This window comes from Podarcis melisellensis (genome assembly GCF_964234715.1).
Source record: "Podarcis melisellensis genome assembly, chromosome: 18".
In the NCBI taxonomy this organism is placed as follows: domain Eukaryota; kingdom Metazoa; phylum Chordata; class Lepidosauria; order Squamata; family Lacertidae; genus Podarcis; species Podarcis melisellensis.
Genome location: NC_138536.1, coordinates 4,787,368 through 4,809,900, shown reverse-complemented (window position 1 = coordinate 4,809,900; position 22,533 = coordinate 4,787,368). Strand labels below are relative to the sequence as shown.

At 51.4% G+C, this 22,533-nt stretch overlaps 2 protein-coding genes across 3 annotated transcripts in view; one reads left to right on the top strand and one right to left on the bottom strand.

The window, feature by feature from the left end:
- The window catches only part of TLE2 (TLE family member 2, transcriptional corepressor), a 39,898-nt gene extending 37,516 nt beyond the window's left edge, over positions 1-2,382 (top strand). The window contains exons 19-20 of the mRNA XM_081896005.1: positions 196-272; positions 1,705-2,382. Of these exons, the coding sequence (XP_081752131.1) occupies positions 196-272; positions 1,705-1,812 (185 nt within the window). The 3' untranslated portion in view covers positions 1,813-2,382. The remainder of the gene's footprint in view (positions 1-195; positions 273-1,704) is intronic.
- Positions 2,383-6,500: 4,118 nt separating this feature from the next.
- LOC309360718 (transducin-like enhancer protein 1) overlaps positions 6,501-22,533 on the bottom strand; it is a 40,930-nt gene continuing 24,897 nt past the window's right edge. For both annotated transcript variants that reach the window (XM_081895501.1, XM_081895502.1), the window contains exons 12-21: positions 21,930-22,076; positions 20,602-20,737; positions 19,333-19,514; positions 16,774-16,853; positions 14,855-15,104; positions 13,448-13,695; positions 11,668-11,815; positions 9,998-10,148; positions 9,147-9,223; positions 6,501-7,032 (exon numbers count right to left, since the gene is read on the bottom strand). In XM_081895501.1, the coding sequence (XP_081751627.1) occupies positions 6,925-7,032; positions 9,147-9,223; positions 9,998-10,148; positions 11,668-11,815; positions 13,448-13,695; positions 14,855-15,104; positions 16,774-16,853; positions 19,333-19,514; positions 20,602-20,737; positions 21,930-22,076 (1,527 nt within the window). In that variant the 3' untranslated portion in view covers positions 6,501-6,924. The remainder of the gene's footprint in view (positions 7,033-9,146; positions 9,224-9,997; positions 10,149-11,667; positions 11,816-13,447; positions 13,696-14,854; positions 15,105-16,773; positions 16,854-19,332; positions 19,515-20,601; positions 20,738-21,929; positions 22,077-22,533) is intronic.

The window sequence follows — 22,533 nt, the reverse complement described above, 5'->3', positions numbered from 1 at the left end:
GTGAGCTCCCGTTGCTCAGTCCCTGCTCCTGCCTACCTAGCAGTTCAAAAGCACGTCAGAGTGCAAGTAGATAAATAGGTACCGCTCCGGCGGGAAGGGAAACGGCGTTTCCGTGCAGTGCTCTGGTTTGCCAGAAAAGGAAGGTAGATCCCTTCTGGGCTCTGAACCCACCAATGTCTCTCTCTCTCCCTACAGGAAAATGGTTTATCAGCACAGGGAAAGATAATCTCCTCAATGCCTGGCGAACGCCTTACGGTGCAAGCATATTCCAGGTATAGTGGAGGCTGGAGCTATCCATGGGGTTCAGAGTGTGGGGGCCCCCTGATTTCTATATTACATTTATACCCCAATTCCCTTCTCTTGTTTTATCCTCATAATAACCCTTTGGGTTAGGCTAGTCCGAGAGGTGGCCCTAAGTGAACTTTGCTGCCCAAGGGGAGATTCGAACCCAGGCCCTCGCAAGCGGCACCCGTCTGGTCCAGACCCTGTTCTCACAGAGGGTCCCTTAACATGGGGAGGGGGCGCTCCCTCTCAACCCCACCAACCACATCCCTGAACAGTTTGCTCACATGCGGAAGGGAGTTTTCCATGCTTTAAAAAAAAAAATTCTGAGTTTCTACAAGTTGGTTTGACCTATGTAATGTCCAGGGCCGGATTTAGGTTTGATGAGGCCCTCGGCTACTGAAGGTAATGGGGCCCTTTATATGTCCAGCTGTCCTTTGTCAACAGCAAATTGTCACTGTTTTTTAGTGTTGAATACAGTGGTACCTCTGGTTAAGAACTTAATTCGTTCCGGAGGTCCGCTCTTAACCTGAAACTGTTCTTAACCTGAAGCACCACTTCAGCTAATGGGGCCTCCCGCTGCTGCTGCGCTGCCGGAGCACGATTTCTGTTCTCATCCTGAAGCAAAGTACTTAACCCGAAGCACTATTTCTGGGTTAGCGGAGTCTGTAACCTGAAGCGTATGTAACCTGGAGTGTCTGTAACCTGAGGTACCACTGTATATGGTAATTGATGGACCTAATAGGTATCTCAAGCCATTTGCCCATGTTGCTATGCAACCAGTCCATGCAGGATGTAGGCACCCTATATATAGAAAGGAGCAAACCAGGGATATTTTAGGGAGCAGGCTAGCAGGCGGGGCCCATGACTTACATCATAGGAGCCTACACACCACAAAACGCTGTTGCTGTCTGTAGGTTTTGTTTCGTTTGTTTTTTATCTTATATTTTGGAAATGTAGATCCAGTGGTCCCCCCCCCCTTTAAATTATTTTGGGGCCCCCATTAGAGTGAGGCCCTAAGCTATAGTTGTTTAGCTTATACAATGGTACCTCGGGTTACATATGCTTCAGGTTACAGACCGCTAATCCAGAAATAGTACCTTAGGTTAAGAACTTTGCTTCAGGATGAGAACAGAAATCGTGCTCCGGCGGTGCGGCAGCAGCAGGAGGCCCCATTAGCTAAAGTGGCGCTTCAGATTAAGAACAGTTTCAGGTTAAGAACGGACCTCCGGAACGAATTAAGTTCTTAACCTGAGGTACCACTATACGTAAATCCGGCACTGGTAATGTCCGTTTGTAGGAGGTGCACGGCTGTCCCCCGTTTTAAACACAACGCCGGGTCAAAAACGTCCCAATCGAGACAGGCCGCTCGCGTTTTCGAGCCGCGAAATTATGAATTCTCCCTTTGCTTGCCTTCGGCAGTCCAAAGAGTCGTCTTCGGTGCTGAGCTGCGACATCTCGGCCAACGACAAATTCATCGTGACGGGATCGGGAGACAAGAAGGCCACCGTTTATGAACTGGTGTACTGAGAAGGAAGGAAGGAAGGAAGGAAGGAAGGAAGGAAGGAAGGAAGGAAGGAAGGAAGGAAGGAAGGAAGGAAGGAAGGGTCTTGACTGTCCTTGTAATTTTCATATTTTGTTTTTTCGGACTCCCTCACCCAGCCGGAGTCTCTAGCTCCCACCTCCCTCTGACAGCCATGAACTTGATGGACAGAGACTTGGCCAGGAAATCCTATCCGGCGATCTTCTTCCCTTTTGACGTTGCTCGCCGCCTCATGAGGACTAGGAACCTCCCTTTTTTTAATTGAAAGCAGCGGCAAAACTTCTCAGGAAGCTGCGCTGGAATCACGGGGTCCCCAAGCAGTTTTGCTCACCTAGAGGGGTCTCCCTGCCACCCACCCCCCATGAACAAATGAGATTCTCCCCTTCCTCACACTTTGATTGACAAGCAAGAGACCAACCGCTGCCCTTCTCTACGTCTCCTGCCAGCCCCTTCCCACCACACGGACGTTTAAAAGCACCGCCAACTTTCCCCTCTGGTGCGTGCTAAACAAATTGGCCGTCTTAAATCGCCCCCTAATTAAACGTGTTGGAAAACGGCGGCTGGATTTGTGGGTCTGCGCAGGGTGGGTAAGGGGGAGAAGCAATCACAAAATGGATTATCAGTGTCGGGAGGGACCCTCAGAGCACATCCAGCTCAACCCCTTGCACGCCGCTAAATAAATCCCTGACGCGATCGGCCGCGGAAGCAGCAGCCACCGTTCATTAACTGGAAGAACTGGCTCAAAAGTCGCAGAGAGCATAGCGGTCAACCGTCCCTTATTTGGCGGGAAAGTCCCTTATCCCAGCGCCGTGTCCCACTGCTATCCCTTATTGGTGATGTCCCATACATTTCCCGGGTTTCAAAGGAAGCAGCTTCTCTCCCTCCCTCCCTGCCGGCCAGGGAGGAAGGAGGCTCCAACTGTGTTGCTTGGCTGCGTTGCTCACCCAATAAGGAGTCTAAGAACGACTGGGGGTGGAGCTTGCATGCCTTGTGCCAATCAAATCGGCCGCGTTGCCTGGGGACTCGCCTTTGCTCAGCGCTTCCCAGCAGAGAGGTGACGGTGGTTTTCCTTGCTGCATCCCCTTTGCCGGGTTGCTGCGCTGTGGGAACCACCGCTTGAGGCTTCGTTTGGCTGCTGGCTGGGCTTTCTGCCTTTGGCTCGGAGGGGCTCAGAAGTTGAACATACCTGTTTGGAAAATCCCTTATTTTGGCTGCTGATCCCTTATTTTCGAGGCTGCTGGTCCCTTATTTTCAAATCTGTAAGTTGACAGCTATGGCAGAGAGATGGGGAAGTTTTGCAGTCTAGGAAAGGCTGCCTTCGTCAGGCCGGAAGGGAAGAGATGGAAAAGGCACAGTGAGGGGTCCCGTTTGGCTTGCGGCACCCTTTTCCCCAAACCCCACCCAGTTCCTTCAAACTTCACCAGGGTTGCTCTGCTACGGTTCCCAGAATCCCCTGCGAGAAAGGATTGACTAACCCCTTCGAGTATCACAGCACCCTGAGCAAACTTGACTTCTCAGGGGGGAAGGCTGGGTGTTCAATATAAAATGGGGAAAAACACAGGTAAAGGCCCCCCCCCATAAAAACGTGCTGTAGGTAAGGAGAGGGGAACAGGCATTGAACAGCTCACCTGGGTCAGCTGACCGTTCCTCGCTCAGCTGTCGAATTGCAGTGTGACGACGTCATTACATTTCCATTTATATAGGCTGATAATGAGGAGGTTTGGCCCCTCCTGGTGTGCTTTTTTGAGTTTGTCTCCGCCATCCAATTTGTTTATTCAATGATGACAATTAATTATCAGTGGAATTTTCTGGTTTTGTGCACACCTGAGGGATCTCCCTCTCTTTATATATATCTATATAAAAGCTCGCCCCCCCCCCTTACTAATTGGCTGGAAAAGAAATTGGTGCAATTGTAAAATCTCAGCACACAATTCCTACAATGTTGAAGAGTTGGGACCCCAAGAGTCATCTAGACGTACCCCGCTGCCATGCAGATTCTTGCCCTATATATCCGGTGCAGAATTATTATTTTAAAAAATGTGGTTTGCTTTATGCAGTTTTCTGGGTTTGGGAAAATCCAAGGGGTCAAAAGGGGGCGGGAGGGAGGTAAAATACATGCTTCCATTCTGCACTGGGCAGTTATGAGCCCAGGCAAAAAAAGAAACATTCAAGCGTTGGGGAAGTAGCAGGTCTACAAAGAGAAGCATCGCTTGATCCGTGCGCCCAAAAAACACTGAATAATCTGCAACCCTGTGTGGCGTGATTTGGAGCCCCATTTTCCCCAAAATTTATTGGGTTGTCCCCAATACAGTGGTGCCTCGCAAGACGAAATTAATTCGTTCCGCAAGTCTTTTCGTCTTGCGAGTTTTTCGTCTTGCGAAGCAGGGTTTCCCATAGGAATGCATTAAAAGTCAATTAATGTGTTCCTATGGAAACCGCCTTCAGACCAGGTCCGGGGACAGTCTGTCCCCCGACCTCTTCTGAAGGCCGGCGGGGGGCGAAAGTCTTTGCTTCCCCCCCGCCTGCCTTCCCGGGAGAGCGGAGAAACCCAGCGCTGCGTTTCTCCGCTCTCCCGGGAAGGCAGGCAGGGGGAAGCAAAGACTTTTGCCCCCGCCAGCCTTCAGAAGAGGTCCAGGACCTCTTCTGAAGGCGGGCGGGGGGCAAAGGTCTTTGCTCCCCCCCCCCCGCCTGCCTTCAAAAGCCGTCCGGGATAGCGGGAAGCGCTTCCCTGCTATCCCGGACTGCTTTTAAAATGCTGGTGGTGGGGAGCAAAGCCTTTCGGCCCCCGCCGGCCTTCCTGGACCTCTTCTGAAGGCCGGAGGGGGGGAAAGGCTTTGCTCCCCACCGCTAGCATTTAAAAGAGGTCCCCGGAGATTTCCCTATGGGCTTTCTTCTTGCGAAGCAAGCCCATAGGGAAATTCGTTTTGCGAAGCGCCTCCAAAACGGAAAACCCTTTCGTCTAGCGGGTTTTTCGTCTTGCGAGGCGTTCGTCTTGCGGGGCACCAATGTACCTCAGGTTACAGATGCTTCAGATTGTGTTTTTTCGGGTTACGGATTGCCAAAACCTGGAAGTACTGGAACGGGTTACTTCTGGGTTTCGGCTGAAGTGCATGCGCATGTTAAATCGTGCTTTGCACATGCGCAGAAGCGCTGAATTGCAACCTGCATGTATGCAGATGTGCCGCTGCGGGTTGCGAATGTGTATCCTGCACAGATCACGTTCACAACCCAATCGTCCACTGTATTGTGTAAGCCTGAATTTACGAGGCGAAGCATCGAAATTGGTGGTGTTTTGAGAGTAAGGCTATGCGAATTTACGGAAATTATACAGGAACCTAAATGGCTGTGTGCGCACAGTGAATTCTGGCGTGGGCAAGCCCTCTGTCGACTGTCAGTAAGTCCTTCGGGGTTTCGACCGGACGCCTTTCCCTTCCCTACCTGGAGATGTCGGAGATTTGACCCCGGGTCCTTCCATGTGCTCTCTGGCACAGACCACGAGAGCCGGGACCACAAGGGACGCGGGTGGCACTGTGGGTTAAACCACTGAGCCTAGGATTTGCCGATCAGAAGGTTGGTGGTTCGAATCCCCGCAATGACGGGGTGAGCGCCTGTTGCTCGGTCCCTGCTCCTGCCAACCTAGCAGTTCGAAAGCACGTCAAAATGCAAGTAGATAAATAGATACCACTAAGGCAGGAAGGTAAACGGCGTTTCCGTGTGCTGCTCTGGTTCGCCAGAAGTGGCTTAGTCCTGCTGGCCACATGACCCAGAAGCTGTACGCCGGCTCCCTCGGCCAGTAAAGCGAGATGAGCGCCGCAACCCCAGAGTCGGCCACGACTGGACCTAATGGTCAGGGGACCCTTTACCTTTACCATACCTTCCACGTGCTCTTTGGCACAGACCACGAGAGACGAGTCCACAAGGTGCCTCAGCCGATTTGGGCAATCTCGCCTTGAAGGGGAACGCAGTAAAATCCATTCTACTTTCCACAGGGTGCTATAAGCACTCATCCGTAGGGGTGTGGGGGGGAAGTAGAGGGCTGGAGGGCCACAAATCTCTCTTGTCTGGCCCTTGGGGGCTGTTCCCCAGGCCACATGCCCCAGCCACGTTCCTTGAATGTCTTTGCCCGTCTGGAAAAGAACCTTGAACCACAATATACCGTATTTTTCGCTCTATAAGACGCACCAGACCACGAGACGCACTTAGTTTTTGGAGGAGGAAAACAAGAAAACAAATATTCTGAATCTCAGAAGCCAGAACAGCAAGAGGGATCTCTGCGCAGCGAAAGCAGCAATCCCTCTTGCTGTTCTGGCTTCTGTGATAGCTGCGCAGCCTGCACTTGCTCCGTAAGACGTACACGCATTTCCCCTTACTTTTTAGGAGGGAAAAAGTGAGTCTTATAGAGCAAAAAAATACGGTATGTTCTCTTGCTTGCATGGGAAGATGGAGTTTCTTGACAGCGCAGAGAATTCTGGGATTATAGGTCAGTCGCATCCCGTCGTTTGGAAAAATACCTTCAGACCTGTCCCTCTCTCTCTGGAAGCTCCACAGGGAAAGGAGGAAGGAAGGAGACAGAAAAGATGAAAGAGAGAAAGACACAGAGAGGAGGACGGCTAGTAAGAAAGAGACGAAAGACAGGCAGAGAGAAATATCCCAAACAAAAGGAACAGAAGCCGAGTTGTGCCACAAAACAACCCATCCCGTTTTTATTTTAAAGATTCTAAAAAAAGAGAGAGATCAAAACACACAAGAAACAGTTCCAAGAGTTTAGATTTGAACACACAATTAAGGAGAGAGCGAGTTGCGGGGAAAGAGACAACCCTACTCCCTCATGAACCCACCAGAGATAAAAATTAAAAAATCAGATCGGGGAGAATTAAAAGCAGCAGCAGAGTCCTATTTTTGAAATCCGCGTCTCTTTCCCCAAACGCAGGCTCACACACAAACCCTCATCCACGAAAGGAACGTGCTTAGGCAGGAGAAAGGAGATCCAACTTTGCTCTCCAGGCTAAGTTTGTTTTAAGTGTATTCTTTGGCTGGGGGGGTGGGGAAACACTATGGGGCTCATCCGCCCCTCTTTCGGCGAGCAGACCGACTTGTCCTCAATACATCACTTCGTAGACGGACGCCTTCTTGTCTCCGGAACCGGTGACGATGAACTGGTCGTCGGTGGAAACGTCGCAGCTGAGGACCGACGAAGATTCCTTGGACTGAAAGTAGTTTTTATAAAAAGGGGGGGAGGGAGAAAGGGTTAATGTCGAAAGGAAGCCGGGCTTGGTTTTCACGAGAGCAGGAGGTCACCACCGTTCTCGCCCCGAACCTCAGGAAACAAAACTTTAAAACTAAAACCCTCCCATAAATGCTAGGATGCTATATAAGGTGCTACACTCAGTATGCCAGCAAGTTTGGAAAACTCAGCAGTGGCTGGAGGACTGGAGAAGATCAGTCTACAGTGGTGCCCCGCAAGACGAACGCCTCGCAAGACGGAAAACCCGCTAGACGAAAGGGTTTTCCGTTTTGGAGGCGCTTCGCAAAACGAATTTCCCTATGGGCTTGCTTCGCAAGACGAAAATGTCTTGCGAGTTCCTGCGGTCCCCCCCCCTTTCCCTAAGCCGCTAAGCCGCTTATCAGCTGATCGCTAAAAGCCGCTAAACCGCTAATAGCGCTAATCCACTAAGCTGTCAATGGGCTTGCTTCGCAAGACGAAAAAAGCGCTATACGAAGAGCCTCACGGAACGGATTAATTTCGTCTTGCGAGGCACTACTGTACATCCCAAAGAATGCTCCGACTACCACACAATTGCACTCATTTCGCACACTAGTAAGGTTATGCTTAAAATTCTACAAGGAGGGTTCAAGCAGTATGTGGACCGAGAACTCCCAGAAGTGCAAGCTGGATTGAGAAGAGGCAGAGGAACCAGAGACCAAATTGCAAACATGCGCTGGATTATGGAGAAAGCTAGAGAGTTCCAGAAAGACATCTACTTCTGCTTCATTGACTATGCAAAAGCCTTTGACTGTGTCGACCACGGCAAACTATGGCAAGTTCTTAAAGAAATGGGAGTGCCAGATCACCTCATCTGTCTCCTGAGAAATCTCTATGTGGGACAAGAAGCTACAGTCAGAACTGGAAATGGGACAACTGATGGGTTCAAAATTGGGAAAGGAGTACGACGAGGCTATATAGTGTTTCCCTGCTTATTTAACTTCTATGCAGAATTCATCATGCGAAAGGCTGGGCTGGATGAATCCCTAGCCGGAATTAAGATTGCCGGAAGAAATATCAACAACCTCAGATATGCAGATGACCCTGATGTTGGGAAAGATGTAGGGCACAAGGAGAAGGGGATGACAGAGGACGAGATGGTGGGACAGTGTTCTCAAAGCTACCAGCATGAGTTTGACCAAACTGCGGGAGTCAGTGGAAGACAGGAGTGCCTGGCGTGCTCTGGTCCAGGGGGTCACGAAGAGGCGGACATGATTAAACGACTAAACAACAACAACAAATAAATGCTAGGGAAAAAATGGAAGCAAAAAAGTAGGAAGGAACCCAAAGGTCATCCAACCCAACCCCTCTGCAGTGCAGGAATCTCAGCTAAAGCATCAATTGAACTTCTGCCTAAAAGCCTCCAAGGAAGGAGAGAGCCCATCTCCCAATGAGTCCGTTTTCCCCGTGCTGAAAATTTATTCCTAATGTTTAGTCGGAGCCATCACTGGAGGCCGTGGGTTCGAGTCCTACCCTCGGAAGCAGAAGAAAGCAAATTTTCCCCATCCGCCAGGCGACAGCTCTGGAGATATTGGAAGGTGGCTCTCATTATCTCCTCTATCTCCCAAGCTAAACATACCCAGCTCCTTCAACTGTTCCTCATCAGGCTCGGTTTCTGGACCCTTGACCGTCTAGAACAGGGGTCAGCAAACTTTTTCTGCAGGGGGGCCGGTCCACTGTCCCTTAGACCTTGTGGGGGGCCGGGTTATATTTTGAAGAAAAGAATGAACGGATTCCTATGCCCCACAAATAACCCAGAGATGCATTTTAAAGAAAAGGACACATTCTATTCATGTAAAAACACGGTGATTCCCGGACCGCCCGTGGGCCAGATTTAGAAGGCGATTGGGCTGGATCCAGCCCCCGGGCCTTAGGTTGCCTACCCCTTGTCTAGAAAAAACTCTCCAGACAACTTATTTGATCAGAGAAAAGGGTGTGGGTTCGAAAGCTAGACGAATTACCACCAATTCTTACGGATAAATGAATTATTGGTCCACAGCCACTCTGCATAGGTCTCCTCTCTCACCCATCAGCGGCCTGACCCTGGCTCTCTCTTACCTGGAATATGCTGGCCCCGTACGGCGTTCGCCAGGCGTTCAATAAGTTGTCCTTGCCAGTGCTTACGAACCATTTTCCTGTAATGGGGGAGAAATAGGCTGTTTGCTGCCTCTCAATAAAGAGAATAATCTCATCTGACCATAGTTGTCAACTTACAGATTTGAAAATAAGGGGCCAGCAGCCTCGAAAATAAGGGATCAGCAGCCAGAATAAGGAATTTCCCAAGGGGCACAGGTATGTTCAACTTCTGAGCCCCTCCGAGCCAAAGCCCAGCCAGCAGCCAAGCGAAGCCTCAAGCGGAGGTTCCCACAGCGCAGCAACCCGGCAAAGGGGATGCAGCAAGGAAAACCACCGTCACCTCTCCGCTGGGAAGCGCTGAGCAGAGGCGATTTGATTGGCACAAGGCATGCAAGCTCCACCCCCCAGTCGTTCTCAGACTCCTTATTGGGTGAGCAACGCAGCCAAGCAACCCAGTTGGAGCCTCCCTCCTCCCTGGCCGGCTGCGAGGGAGGGAGAGGAGCTGCTTCCTTTGAAACCCGGGAAATTTAAGGGACATCATCAATAAGGGACAGCAGCAGGACACGGCGCTGGGATAAGGGACTTTCCCGCCAAATACGGGACGGTTGACAGCTATGGCTGGAAGGGGCCCTATCCTGTAGAAGCACCCGTCAGTCTGTCTACTCTTGACCTCCTCCCCCGATTTAAAAGCTGCACTTGGCAATATGAGCTGTTCATAGTACAAAGTACGTCTCTTGTGTGATTTTATTCCGTGAACGGCACCAAGACCCTGGGATGAACGGCAGCAGATAAATCAATAATGATAATAATCTTAGCAGAAACCCCAGGCTTACCGCAGGAGGCGAACTTGAGGGAGAGAACGCAGCTCTCGTGGAGGTGGAGCTGGTACTTTTCGGGCTTCGACACGTGAAGGATCTCGACGTGGCTACTTTCCATACCGACTGCCAACCACTCCCCCGTGGGGCAGTAACCCAGGGAAAATATCTGGAAGGGCAGGGGGGGGTAGATGGGGGACAGTGGCGGCTGAGCCATTAGGGCGAACGGAGCAGTTGCAAAACCTACTTCCAGCCGGACTTCTCACTTCAACCAGTCAGGAAGTGGCACTCCCTGCCACTAGCTTTAGCTCCATAATGACAAACCTAGACAGCATCTTAAAAAGCAGAGACATCACCTTGCCAACAAAGGTCCGTCTAGTTAAAGCTATGGTTTTCCCAGTAGTGATGTATGGAAGTGAGAGCTGGACCATCAAGAAGGCTGATCGCCAAAGAATGGATGCTTTTGAATTCTGGTGCTGGAGGAGACTCTTGAGAGTCCCATGGACTGCAAGAAGATCAAACCTCTCCATTCTGAAGGAAATCAGCCCTGAGTGCTCACTGGAAGGACAGATCCTGAAGCTGAGGCTCCAAGACTTTGGCCACCTCATGAGAAGAGAAGACTCCCTGGGAAAGACCCTGGTGTTGGGAAAGATGGAGGGCGCAAGGAGAAGGGGAGGACAGAGGACGAGATGGTGGGACAGTGTTCTCGAAGCTACCAGCATGAGTTTGACCAAACTGCGGGAGGCAGTGGAAGACAGGAGGGCCTGGCGTGCTCTGGTCCAGGGGGTCACAAAGTGTCAGACACAACTAAACGACTACAACAGCTTTAGCGCCACCTACTGGTCAGCTCCCTACTTCCCGCCCAATCGGGGCTTCAGTGAGCACCAGGCATCACTGATGGGGCCAGAGGGAAGAGAATTGAAAGCAGGGCATGTGCCAGGGTTGTGGCAGAGCGGTGGCCACAGTCCCGTGGGTTCCGCAAACCTCTGCCTTAATTTCAGCCCCCACCAAGTTTATAGTCCTCATTTCTAGTTGCAAAGCGGATGGAGGCTAGATGGTGTAATTATTACGGTTGTCTGGGACACAGTGATTTCTCTCACACGTGCACCCAAGTTTACAGTCCTTGTTATTATTGACAGGGAACAACCTGCTAAAATCTCCGAGAAACCAGAGGGCGAGTGGATGGAAAGAAGTTTGCCAGGAGTTTGAGGACAGATTTTTTTTTTGGGGGGGGGAGACTGTAGCACCCCTCTCTGCTCCTCACATTCCTGAATTCTTGTTTTTAAGCTAAAGAAAACACGGCAGAAAATCCCCCAGGGATTTAGCACCTCCCCATGCCAAAAAGTTTTTTGAAAACAACAAAAAAGGCATTTATTTTTTTTGAAAAAAACGATGTGATATGTATAAAGTTATGCCCAGTGCCAATATAAGAAAGAAAGCTTTTTCTTCCTTGTTCATAAATCTAGAAATTAGTAAGGGAAGTCCTTGTTCACACAAGGACTCGCTAACCTATGGAACTCACCGCCACAAGAAAGCGATAGACGCTAACGCAGATGTCTTTTTCAAGAGGGTTCTGGGAGGCTGCGTCTATCTTTGCCGACTATTAATGGCTGCCCAGAGGCCACACCCACTTCAACCAGGTGAGTCTCCTCCCCCTTCTGCCCCCTCCTTTGCCCCCCTCCCCATGCCTGTGAGGTGAAGTCGTGCTGTTGAAGCTGGCGGCCTTCGCGGAGGTCCCAGCACCGCACGGTGTTGTCCAGGCCTCCCGTCCAAAGCTTGGTGCCGTCGTTCGAGATGTCGATGCAACTGGCGCCATCCGTGTGCCCCTGGAACTGCCTGGAAAAAACGATATAAAAGTAGAAGGGAGTCACCCAATATTCCAGGAATGACAGATTAGACACCTTGGAATAATCGATCATCTGGGTCTCGCACAGCGCTGGTGCTTTGAAGCCCCAATAGACACCCGAACTTTGGGCCTTCAAAGCAGCAGGTGCTATTTTCTGAAAGCACTCAGAACCATAGCTGTCAACTTTTCCCTTTTCTTGCGAGGAATCCTATTCGGAATAAGGGAATTTCCCTTAAAAAAAGGGAAACGTTGACAGCTATGCTCAGAACCCCTGACTGGCAAATGAAGCAGTTCTTACTTAATGGTGGTGAAAGAGGAGAGCGCAAAATATGGTCTGAAGCCCATCATCAAAAAAACGAAGATCATGGCCACTGGGCCCATCACCTCCTGGCAAATAGAAGGGGAAGAAATGGAGGCAGGGAGAGATTTTACTTTCTTGGGCTCCATGATCACTGCAGATGGTGACTGCAGTCACGAAATTAAAAGACGCCTCCTTCTTGGGAGGAAAGCAATGACAAACCTAGACAGCACCTTAAAAAGCAGAGACATCACCTTGCCAACAAAGGTCCATATAGTTTAAAGCTCTGGTTTTCTCAGCAGTGATGTACAGAAGTGAGAGCTGGACCATAAAGAAGGCTGATCGCCAAAGAATTGAATTGTGGTGCTGGAGGAGACTCTTGAGAGTCCCATGGACTGCAAGAAGATCAAACCTCTCCATTCTGAAGGAAACCAGCCCTGAGCGCTCACTGGAAGGACAGATCCTGAAGCTGAGGCCCCAAGACTTTGGCCACCTCATGAGAAGAGAAGACTCCCTGGAAAAGACCCTGGTGTTGGGAAAGATGGGGGGCACAAGGAGAAGGGGACAACAGAGGATGAGATGGTGGGACAGTGTTCTCAAAGCTACCAGCAGGAGTTTGACCAAACTGCAGGAGGCAGTGGAAGACAGGAGTGCCTGGTGTGCTCTGGTCCAGGGGGTCACGAAGAGGCGGACACAACTAAACGACTAACATCAACACTTAGGGGTCATCACAGAAGGGTGACATTTTTGCTGGCCAAAAGGCCTTTGTTCTGAAACCGGTGTCCCACTAAAGCAGTAATTTCCAAAGATGGTTGTTTAGTGTCCGGGTAGAACGATGAGGGTGGAGACGCTCCTTCAGGTATACTGGGCCCTTTAGGGCTTTCAAGGTCAGCACCAACACTTTGAATTGTGCTCGGAAACGTACTGGGAGCCAATGTAAGTCTTTCAAGACCGGTGTTATATGGTCTCAGCGGCCGCTCCCAGTCCTCAGTCTAGCTGCCGCATTCTGGATTAATTGTCATTTCCGGGTCACCTTCAAAGGTAGCCCCACGTAGAGCGCATGGCAGTAGTCCAAGCGCGAGATAACTAGAGCATGCACCACTCTGGCGAGACAGTCCGCGGGCAGGGAGGGTCTCATCCTGCGAACCAGATGGAGCTGCCCTGGACACAGAATTGACCTGCGCCACCAGGGACAGCTGTGAGTCCAGAATGACTCCCAGGCTGCGCACCTGGTCCTTCAAGGACACAGTTGCCCCATTCAGGACCAGGGAGTCCTCCACACCCGCCCGCCTCCTTGGACAGACTGCCAGCAGGTAACACTCACCTAACAAGGGTCTGGTTCTGGAGGTCCCAGACCACGATGTTGCCATCGCTGCAGCAGGAAAAGCAGACCTTGGCATCGGGGCTGATGGCAAGGGCGTAGCAGGCCGGGGCAGAGGACGTCAGCTCCGCCTTGATCCGGGGAGTCGGCACCGCCAGGTCCCAGATGGACAGGGTGCTGGCCTCCCCGCCCACGATCAAACTTCTGCTGTCGGGGAGGAGCTTGCACGACCGAATGTAGTTTTCTCGGTTCTGTGGCGAGGGAGGAAGAGGTTTAAGGAAGCGGCCGGCACGTTTGGAACGGATAAAACGATCAGCGCTCACCCCTGAAGATCGCGAATACAGCCGTACCTCTGGAATCTGTTCCTGAAGTCCGTTTGACTTCCAAAACATTCGGAAACCAAAGCGCGGCTTCTGATTGGCTGCAGGAAGCTCCAATCGGAAGCCGCGTCGGACGTTCGGGTTCCAAAGAACGTTCGCAAACCGGAACAGGCACCTCTGGGTTTGCGGCGTTCGGGAGCCGAGAGGTTCGACTTGCAAGGCATTCGGGATTCAACTGTAGAGGGAATGGCGATATTCCCAGTTTCTTTCGTAAGCGATAGAAATAGCACATGCAACACAGAAATATCCCACACGTCTGAATTCTAGGCCAACCGAAGAGGCAAAAGGTTTATTAAGTCATGCCTGGAAAATAAAATTGCAGCTGGAGTGATCCTGCTCAGGGCTGCAGCCTGCCAGCCACAACCTTTGTCAGAGACTCCATTCCATGTCCGCATTCCCCCCCCCACCTGACCCCATTCCAGATACTCCCCATTCCAGCCTTTAAGCAGCTTAAGGTTTGCTCTAAGTTAGAATATAAAATTGCAAATGGAGTGATTCTGCTCAGGGCTGCAGCCTGCCAGCCACAACCTTTGTCGGAAACTCCATTCCATGTTTGCTTCAACCCCACCCCCCGACCCCATTCCAGCCTTTAAGCAGCTTAAGGTTTACTCTAGCTTAGAATATAAAATTGCAAATGGAGTGATCCTGCTCAGGGCTGCAGCCCGCCGGCCACAACCTTTGCCAGAGACTCCATTCCGTGTCCTCTTTCCCTGACCTGACCCCAAACAGAAAGTCATAATTCCAGGCCCGTATCTCATTAACTGATTAATTTTTATCGGGTTGACCCTTGGGGTTTCCCCCCTCCTTGCACATGGAAAATGCCATTTTGAATGAGAAATGATTGGCACTCACCCCCGAAGATTGGTGCTAGAAGGAATGATGGTGATATATTTCTTTTAAAAGACAGGAAGCAATAAAAACCACCTTGCAAAGACCACGAGAGCACCCAAGTCCTGGGAGACCCTAGGGATGCGCTTGGGAAACCGAGTCACGCAAACCAACACACCCACACCCCTGTCCTCGTACGTACCAGGCAGTCCAGCTGCGCCACGGGGGTCTTGGCGCCCGGCTGGGCCACGTCCCACACCTTCACGCAGCCTTTTCCCCCCGTGTAGACGTGCTGCGTCGAATTGCTGATGGTGACAGCACAGACCACCTCCCCGTGCGTCAGCGTGTGGAGCTGGCGGGCGTGGCGAGGGATGCCCGAGCCGATGAGGGCGTCGGGCGGGAAGGGCACCGGCTGCATCTGCCCGTCGGAGCTGACGTGGAAGGAGTAGGCTCTGCGGGGGAAGCGGGGAGAAGGCTTTGTGGAGGGGGAACGGAACGGCCCCTTGGGCTTCGCAAAAAGACCCCGGATCCTGCGGGGTGAGGCCTCCCTCCAGGGACCTAGGAAGGCGCCGTGAACTGCCAATCCCCTAAAATCTTTGCCGCCCTTGAACTAAATAACAGCACAACTTAAGGGAAAGTTCTGCACCAAATAAGGGAGACCTTGCAAAACGCTGTTGCGGCGTAGGCCTCTCCTGCCCTGCCAGCCAAGCACTTTTCCCGTAAACTCCGTTCCAGGCCTCTCTGCCACCCCCCAAAAAAACCCAAACACAGAACTGTCCACACAAGGGAAGCTGCAAATAACAATGTTTGGGTCTGGAGGGCTGTGTGCTTTTCTCAAGAACTCTCCATGCCATTGTTTGCGAGATATTTGGGGACTCGGCAGTATTGGCAGCCGCAATCTGAAAATCATCAGGCGAGGGTTTGAGTTTGCCCATCGGCCAGGAAAGTCCCAGGGCAAACTTAAGCCGGTCCCTCTCCCTCTCTCCCTAACCTACTTCGCAGGGCTGTTGTGAACCGCCATTTATTTATTTAAGGCTAAGCAGTTTGCATTTTGAAGCCGGCAGCGCCCAATGATCTTCTGAAGAAAGCAGGGGCACGAAAAAGCAGATAGAAATTCTCAATCTATTATTGTCTATTATCTACCTCTCTTTCAAATCGGAACCAGTAAAGGTGGTGAAGGTCCTGTGTGAGTGTCTGGAGGCGGTTGGACACATTGAGGCTGAATCCTGACAAGATAGAAGGACTGTTTCTGGGGGACAGGAGGCGGGCAGGTGTAGAGGACTCCCTGGTCCTGAATGGGGTAACTGTGCCCCTGAAGGACCAGGTGTGCAGCCTGGGAGTCATTCTGGACTCACAGATGCCATGGAGGTGCAGGTTAATTCTGTGTCCAGGGCAGTTCCATCTGGTACGCAGGATGAGACCCTTCCTGCCCGCAGATGCAGAATGTGGCAGCTAGACTGAGGACTGGGAGCGGCCGCTGAGACCATATAACACCGGTCTTGAAAGACCTACACTGGCTCCCAGTACGTTTCTGAGCACAATTCAAAGTGTTGGTGCTGACCTTGAAAGCCCTAAACGGCCTCGGTCCAGTATACCTGAAGGAGCGTCTCCACCCCCATCTTTCTGCCCGGACACTGAGGTCCAGCCCCGAGGGCCTTCTGGCGGTTCCCTCACTGCGAGAAGCCGAGTTACAGGGAACCAGGCAGAGAGCCTTCTTGGTAGTGGCACCCGCCCTGTGGAACGCCCTCCCACCAGATGTCAAAGAAAACAACAACTACCAGACATTTAGAAGACATCTAAAGGCAACCCTGTTTAGGGAAGCTTTTAATGTTTAAATAGGTTATTGTATTTTAGTGTTTTGTTGGGAGCTGCCCAGAGTGGCTGGGGCAACCCAGCCAGATGGGCTGGGTATAAATAAATTATTATTATTATTGTTGTTGTTGTTGTTGTTGTTGTTGTCATCGTCTGTTAGCTTGAGAGGCTCAGACATGGGAATGCAAAGGGGGAGCTTTTTAGACACTGTTTATTGTCATCGTTGCTTCGCTTCCCGTGGGACGCCACCCTCCTCAATCCCCAAATTTGTCCCTTGCTGTGCACACAGACCCCCACGCCATCACTTACGGCTTTGCTGAAGGCACACCTGTCTGCATCCCTGTCGACAATCCCGGGACCCGCAGGTGAGAGTGGGGGTCATAGGCGACCTGGTCAGACCAGAGGATTAGCTTTGGTTAACAGGAAGCAACTTGAGTTTCACAAAGCCACCGAATCAAAGTGGGAGCAAACTCTTTATTGGCAAAAATACAGACTTGGCAGAGTGTCATGGCCTAGTGGGAGGAGCAGCTCATCTCTGGCAGGTCTTTCTCCATTTAAACCAGTCGGCGGGACTGGAAGCGCCTGTCTCCCCATAGTTCCCTCCTTTCCAGGGTTTTCCCCGCAAGCAATTGGAGACTGCGCCTGCGTCAGCCAACCTATCCTCTGCCCTTTTCATGCCTCTCCTGGTTCTGGGAGAGCAGTAGGGAAGGGAGCTTGTCACAGTGTAGCCTTATTAGACTTTACCGATTGGTGGGCTCTGCGTTGCTCCCGGAAGGGAGGAAGGAAGTCAAATGACACCGAGGGTTGGTTCAGAGAAAGAGTTCTTTATTTCTGCTGTCCGGAACAGCAGAAAGGCACCTGTGTGGTGAGTCCACAGCAAGTCCAAAGAAATAAGAAATTTCGTGCAGTATATATATCCTCTAGGCACCCTCTCCCTCCTTCCCCAGGAATCCAACCACGTCAGCCTATACAGTGGTGCCTCGCAAGACGAAATTAATTCGTTCTGCGAGTTTTTTCATTCTGCGATGTCAGGGAACTGCCATCGGACCCAGGAGTGGAGGTAAGGCTCCCCAGCGATGCCGGAGAAGGGCCCAGCAGGGAGAGAGGGAACTCATCCACTGAGGAAGGAAATCAGCGTGACACCAGGAAGAAAGGGGAGCAGGGGAGGGCTTCGGAGAGATGGCTCCAGGACTCTTCTACAGAGACCAGCGGGGAGAACACAGGTCCTCCGCTGTCCATGCCCACCCTGCGCAGAAGACTTCCACGCAGGGAGGCTAGGCGGAGACTTGCCGTCAAAGAACTTTTATGCTGGAAGAAGTTCAGGAAACGCCCACTGACGGATTCTGCCAGTGACTGACACAGCCGCGGAGTAAGGGCTGTGCAGCCAGGGAAAGGTTTAACCAGGCAACTTTGCCAAGAGTAGTGGCAACATACGCACGAGCAACCCCAATTCCCATTACATGTGAGTTTTTTCGTCTTGCGAAGCACGGATTCCCTGGGTATTAACGGTTTTAAGAAAAAGGAAACAAACTCGGAAGACGTTTTTGTCTTGCGAAGCAAGCCCATAGGGAAATTCGTCTTGCGAAGCAACTCAAAAAACGAAAAACTCTTTCGTCTTGCGAGTTTTTCGTCTTACGAGGCATTCGTCTTGCGAGGTACCACTGTACACGCAGGTTGACATCACATATGTTCCTACTCCAGTATTCTTAACCATAAAAGGGTATTCCTTCCTGTTCTTCTGACCATAAAAGGGTATTCCTGTCCCCCCCATACTCTTATCTTGGAGCAAGAGGTCACCAACTCCAAGAACACACTCTGGCAGTGTTCCCGGACTAGGTCTGTGCATCTTTGTGGTCAGGACGTAAGATAAGGCCCAAACGTGCTATCCCTGTTCCACTTTGGAACGGACAAGGCCATCCATCATTACCAGCCTTCATGGACTGATGAGAGAGCTTTGAGCACTTGTTTATACAGCTGGGTTTTGGCTCAAGAGCTCAAGTTAAAGCATTTTAGAAACGCTCCCTTGGAAAAGGAAAAATGGGGATTTTGGGTCCCTGCACAGAAACCCATTCCTTCAGCAGCGACAGTTAAAAGATCCAGATAATAATTTGAATCAACGACCCAGCAGGGCAAGATTCCTGCATCGCAGGCAGTGTGATCCGGTCCAACTCTACAATTCAATGATAAGCTACAAAACCAGGTTGGAACACAGGCCAATATTCTACACATCTGATTTGGGCTTGAACAGGCGGGAAAATGTTTTCAGCCGGTGCCGAAATAAGCAGGGAGTTTCAAAGCGACCACGGCAAAAGATCAGTTTCTTACAAGCGCAGAATAACGAAAAAGGCTTCTTCCCATGGAAAAATGTCCATTTGCCACAAGAAATAAATCATTTACTGCTACTTCAATCCGCCCTTGATTTCGCAACCATGAAGACCAGCCACTTTTCAGTTTTAGGTGGAAGGTTTTAATTCAGTGGCAGAGTGGCCAGTCTTCAGCTGGTCCCGGGTGCAACTCCCTGGCATCTCTGGGTTCGGCTAAGCCTGGCACCTGAAAGGCTGGTGAGCTGCTGCCAGCCAGTGTACGCAGCCCTGGTCTAGATGGGCTTCGACTCAGGTAGGACTTAGCTTTCGTTCAGAAACTTGAGGACTGGAACCTTGCCTTTTGCTTTGAGGAAGCGCAGTGGCTCATTGGCAGTCTCAATCCACAGCATCTATAGGCTGGGCCGAGCACGTTCCCCCTGCCTGAAATGCTGGAGAGATGCTGCCAACCTGTGTAGGCAGCACTGGTCTAGATGGAGCAAGGGTCTGGCTCACCATAGGGCAGCCCCCTCTCATTTCCCTAAGCGGCAATGGCCGAAACACTTACCAGAGGGGAACGCCCGTAGCTGGCGGCCCCCACGACCGCCGCCCCATTGAGCTGGGGGGTTACCAGGTGCAGCCCCGCGTAAGGTCCCGCACTCGCCATGTCGCCGTTGACAGACGCGTGCGCCACGTTGAAGGCGGCTTGGTAGGAGCTCTGGACCGTGAGTGGATTTCGCAGGCTCAGGGCTGAAGTGGAAGAAAAGGATCAAGGAATAGATGAGAGATGGATGTAAAGGGATGGGACGCGGGTGGCGCTGTGGGTTAAACCACAGAGCCTAGGACTTGCCGATCAGAAGGTCGGTGGTTTGAATCCCCGCAACGGGGTGAGCTCCCGTTGCTCGGTCCCTGCTCTTGCCAACCTAGCAGTTCGAAAGCACGTCAAAGTGCAAGTAGATAAATAGGTACCGCTCCGGCGGGAAGGTAAATGGCATTTCCGTGCGCTGCTCTGGTTAACCAGAAGCGGCTTAGTCCTGCTGGCCACATGACCCGGAAATTGTACGCTGTAAAGGGACCCCTGACCATTAGGTCCAGTCGTGGATGACTCTGTGGTTGCGGCGCTCATCTCGCTTTACTGGCCGAGGGAGCCGGCGTACAGCTTCCGGGTCATGTGGCCAGCAGGACTAAGCCGCTTCTGGCGAACCAGAGCAGTGCACGGAAACGCCGTTTACCTTCCTGCCGGAGTGGTACCTATTTATCTACTTGCACTTTGATGTGCTTTCGAACTGCTAGGTTGGCAGGAGCAGGGACCGAGCAACGGGAGCTCACCCCGACATTGCGGGGATTCGAACCGCCGACCTTTTGATCAGCAAGTCCTAGGCTCTGTGGTTTAACCCACAGCGTCACCCGCGTCCCACAATGGATTATTAGGATATAATAATAAGCACTCCATTAAACATGTCTGCAGTGAAGTTTAATTTGGCGAGTGCTTCACACAGCAGTTTAGCAAGCTGTTCTTGTGAAGCTCTTTTGCTGCTCTGTGAAGCACACAACAGCTCTGAAAGCTTCACAGTGCCTCTGCCTCCATTAAAAAGTTCACCTGGGCTCCCTGCCCTACTTGCTTTCTCTCTCTCCTGCCTGCTGCTCATCACACTGGCATTGGAGTGGCCCCCTACTGGCAGCTACAGGAACTGCAGCATGACGACAGCCTTACAACCTTATTTCTATAGGAAGAAAGAGCCAAAAGGACTTGAAGGCCAGTTTGACAGCAGTTCACACACCTCCCCACTCTGCCCCGCTCAAATCACAGACCCACTTCCGATCTCCCCCAAATTACCGAGAGATTCCACGGTCTGCTTCGCGACCCCTGGACGGAGCTGGGGCGTGCTGCTGCTGGAGGATCCCGGCGCCATCCCTTCACCTTGAGAAGTTGGGGTGCTGGATTTCAAACCGGGGGTGCCCGCTTTCTCTACCTGGAAGGTATTACTGCTTTAATTTCATTTATTTACACCTCTGCCCCCATCCCTTTCTCAGAGACACTCGGGGAGAGCGGACAAAGTCCTTCCCACTCTTAAAAGAAGAAAAAATCACGACGACAACTGAGGTCTAGCTCGGGGTGTGTGTGTGTCTTCTGGTGGTTGTGTCTCTGCGAGACATGAGGCATAGCTGTCAACTTACAGATTTGAAAATAAGGGACCAGCAGCCTAGAAAATAAGCAGCCAAAATAAGGGATTTTCAGAACACAGGTATGTTCAACTTCTGAGCCCCTCCAAGCCAAAGGCAGAAAGCCTAGCCAGCAGCCAAATGAAGCCTCAAGCGGTGGTTCCCACAGCGCAGCAACCCAGCAAGGGGATGCAGCAAGGAAAACCACCGTCACCTCTCCGCTGGGAAGCGCTGAGCAAAGGCGAGTCCCCAGGCAAGGCGGCCAATTTGATCGGCACAAGGCATGCAAGCTCCACCCCCCAGTTGTTCTTAGACTCCTTATTGGGTGAGCAACGCAGCCAAGCAACACAGCTGGAGCCTCCCTCCTCCCTGGCCGGCAGGGAGGGAGGGAGAGGAGCTGCTTCCTCTGAAACCCGGGAAATTTAAGGGGCATCATCAATAAGGGACAGCAGCATGACATGGCGCGGGGATAAGGGACTTTCCCGCCAAATAAGGGATGGCTGACAGCCAAGACGTGAGGTAGCAGGGCCTTCTCGGTAGTGGCACCCTCCCATCAGATGTCAAGGAAATAAACAATGGCACGGGCTTTTAGAAGACACCTGAAGGCAACCTTTTACAGGGAAGTTTTTAAGGTTTACTGTGGCTTCATAATTTGATGGAAGCAAATTTATTATATTATAAATATAATGTAATCATTAGCTGGAGGCACCAAACATCTGAAGGACCGTCTGTTCTGACCAGGTCTGCTGGGCGCTTACGGTGTTTTCAAGGTTCAAGGTGTGACTACTAGCATGTAAAGCCCTTCGCAACTCGGGACCAGTTTACGTGCGAGATCCTTTTCCATAGAAACGTACGAAATCCATCAAACAAAGCCAAGACGTTCGTGGAAACAGGATGAGAACGGGCTGCTCTGTGCCTCAATTGTCGGGGCTCCCCCCCCAAAATGCTCCTTGGTCCCCCTGAACGCAGGAAGGCATAGATCCCCCGAAATTACACACGTACCGTGACCACCTCCTTGGTGATCCGGGGTGGCGAGGAGCTGCAAGATGTTGGACTAAGCTGCATGGATTCCTTCCTCTGCAGGGAGATTTTATCGACACCGTTTTCCCGGGAGGAGAAGGAATTGACGCTGTGCGGGGAGGAGGGATCCTGGTATGGAGAAAACAGAAAGAGAGAGAGAGAGAGACAGTGAGAGACAGAGAAAAACAGACAGACAGGTATCAGAGGTCCTTTCCAACTACCGTATTTTTTGCTCTATGAGACTCACCTTTTCCCTCCTAAAAAGCAAGGGGAAATGTGTGTGCGTCTTATGGGGCAAATTCAGGCTGCGCAGCTATCCCAGAAGCCAGAACAGCAAGAGGGATTGCTGCTTTCGCTGCGCAGCGATCCCTCTTGCTGTTCTGGCTTCTGAGATTCAGAATATTTTTTTCCCTTGTTTTCCTCCTCCAAAAACCAGGTGCGTCTTGTGGTCTGGTGCGTCTTATAGAGCGAAAAACACGGTAAATAATTCCTGTTCAGATATCTGCTTTCTGCATACCTCAAACAAAAATTCTCAGCAGCCAATATCGAATGAGCAAAACGGGCTTCAGTTTGTGAAGCGGGACTA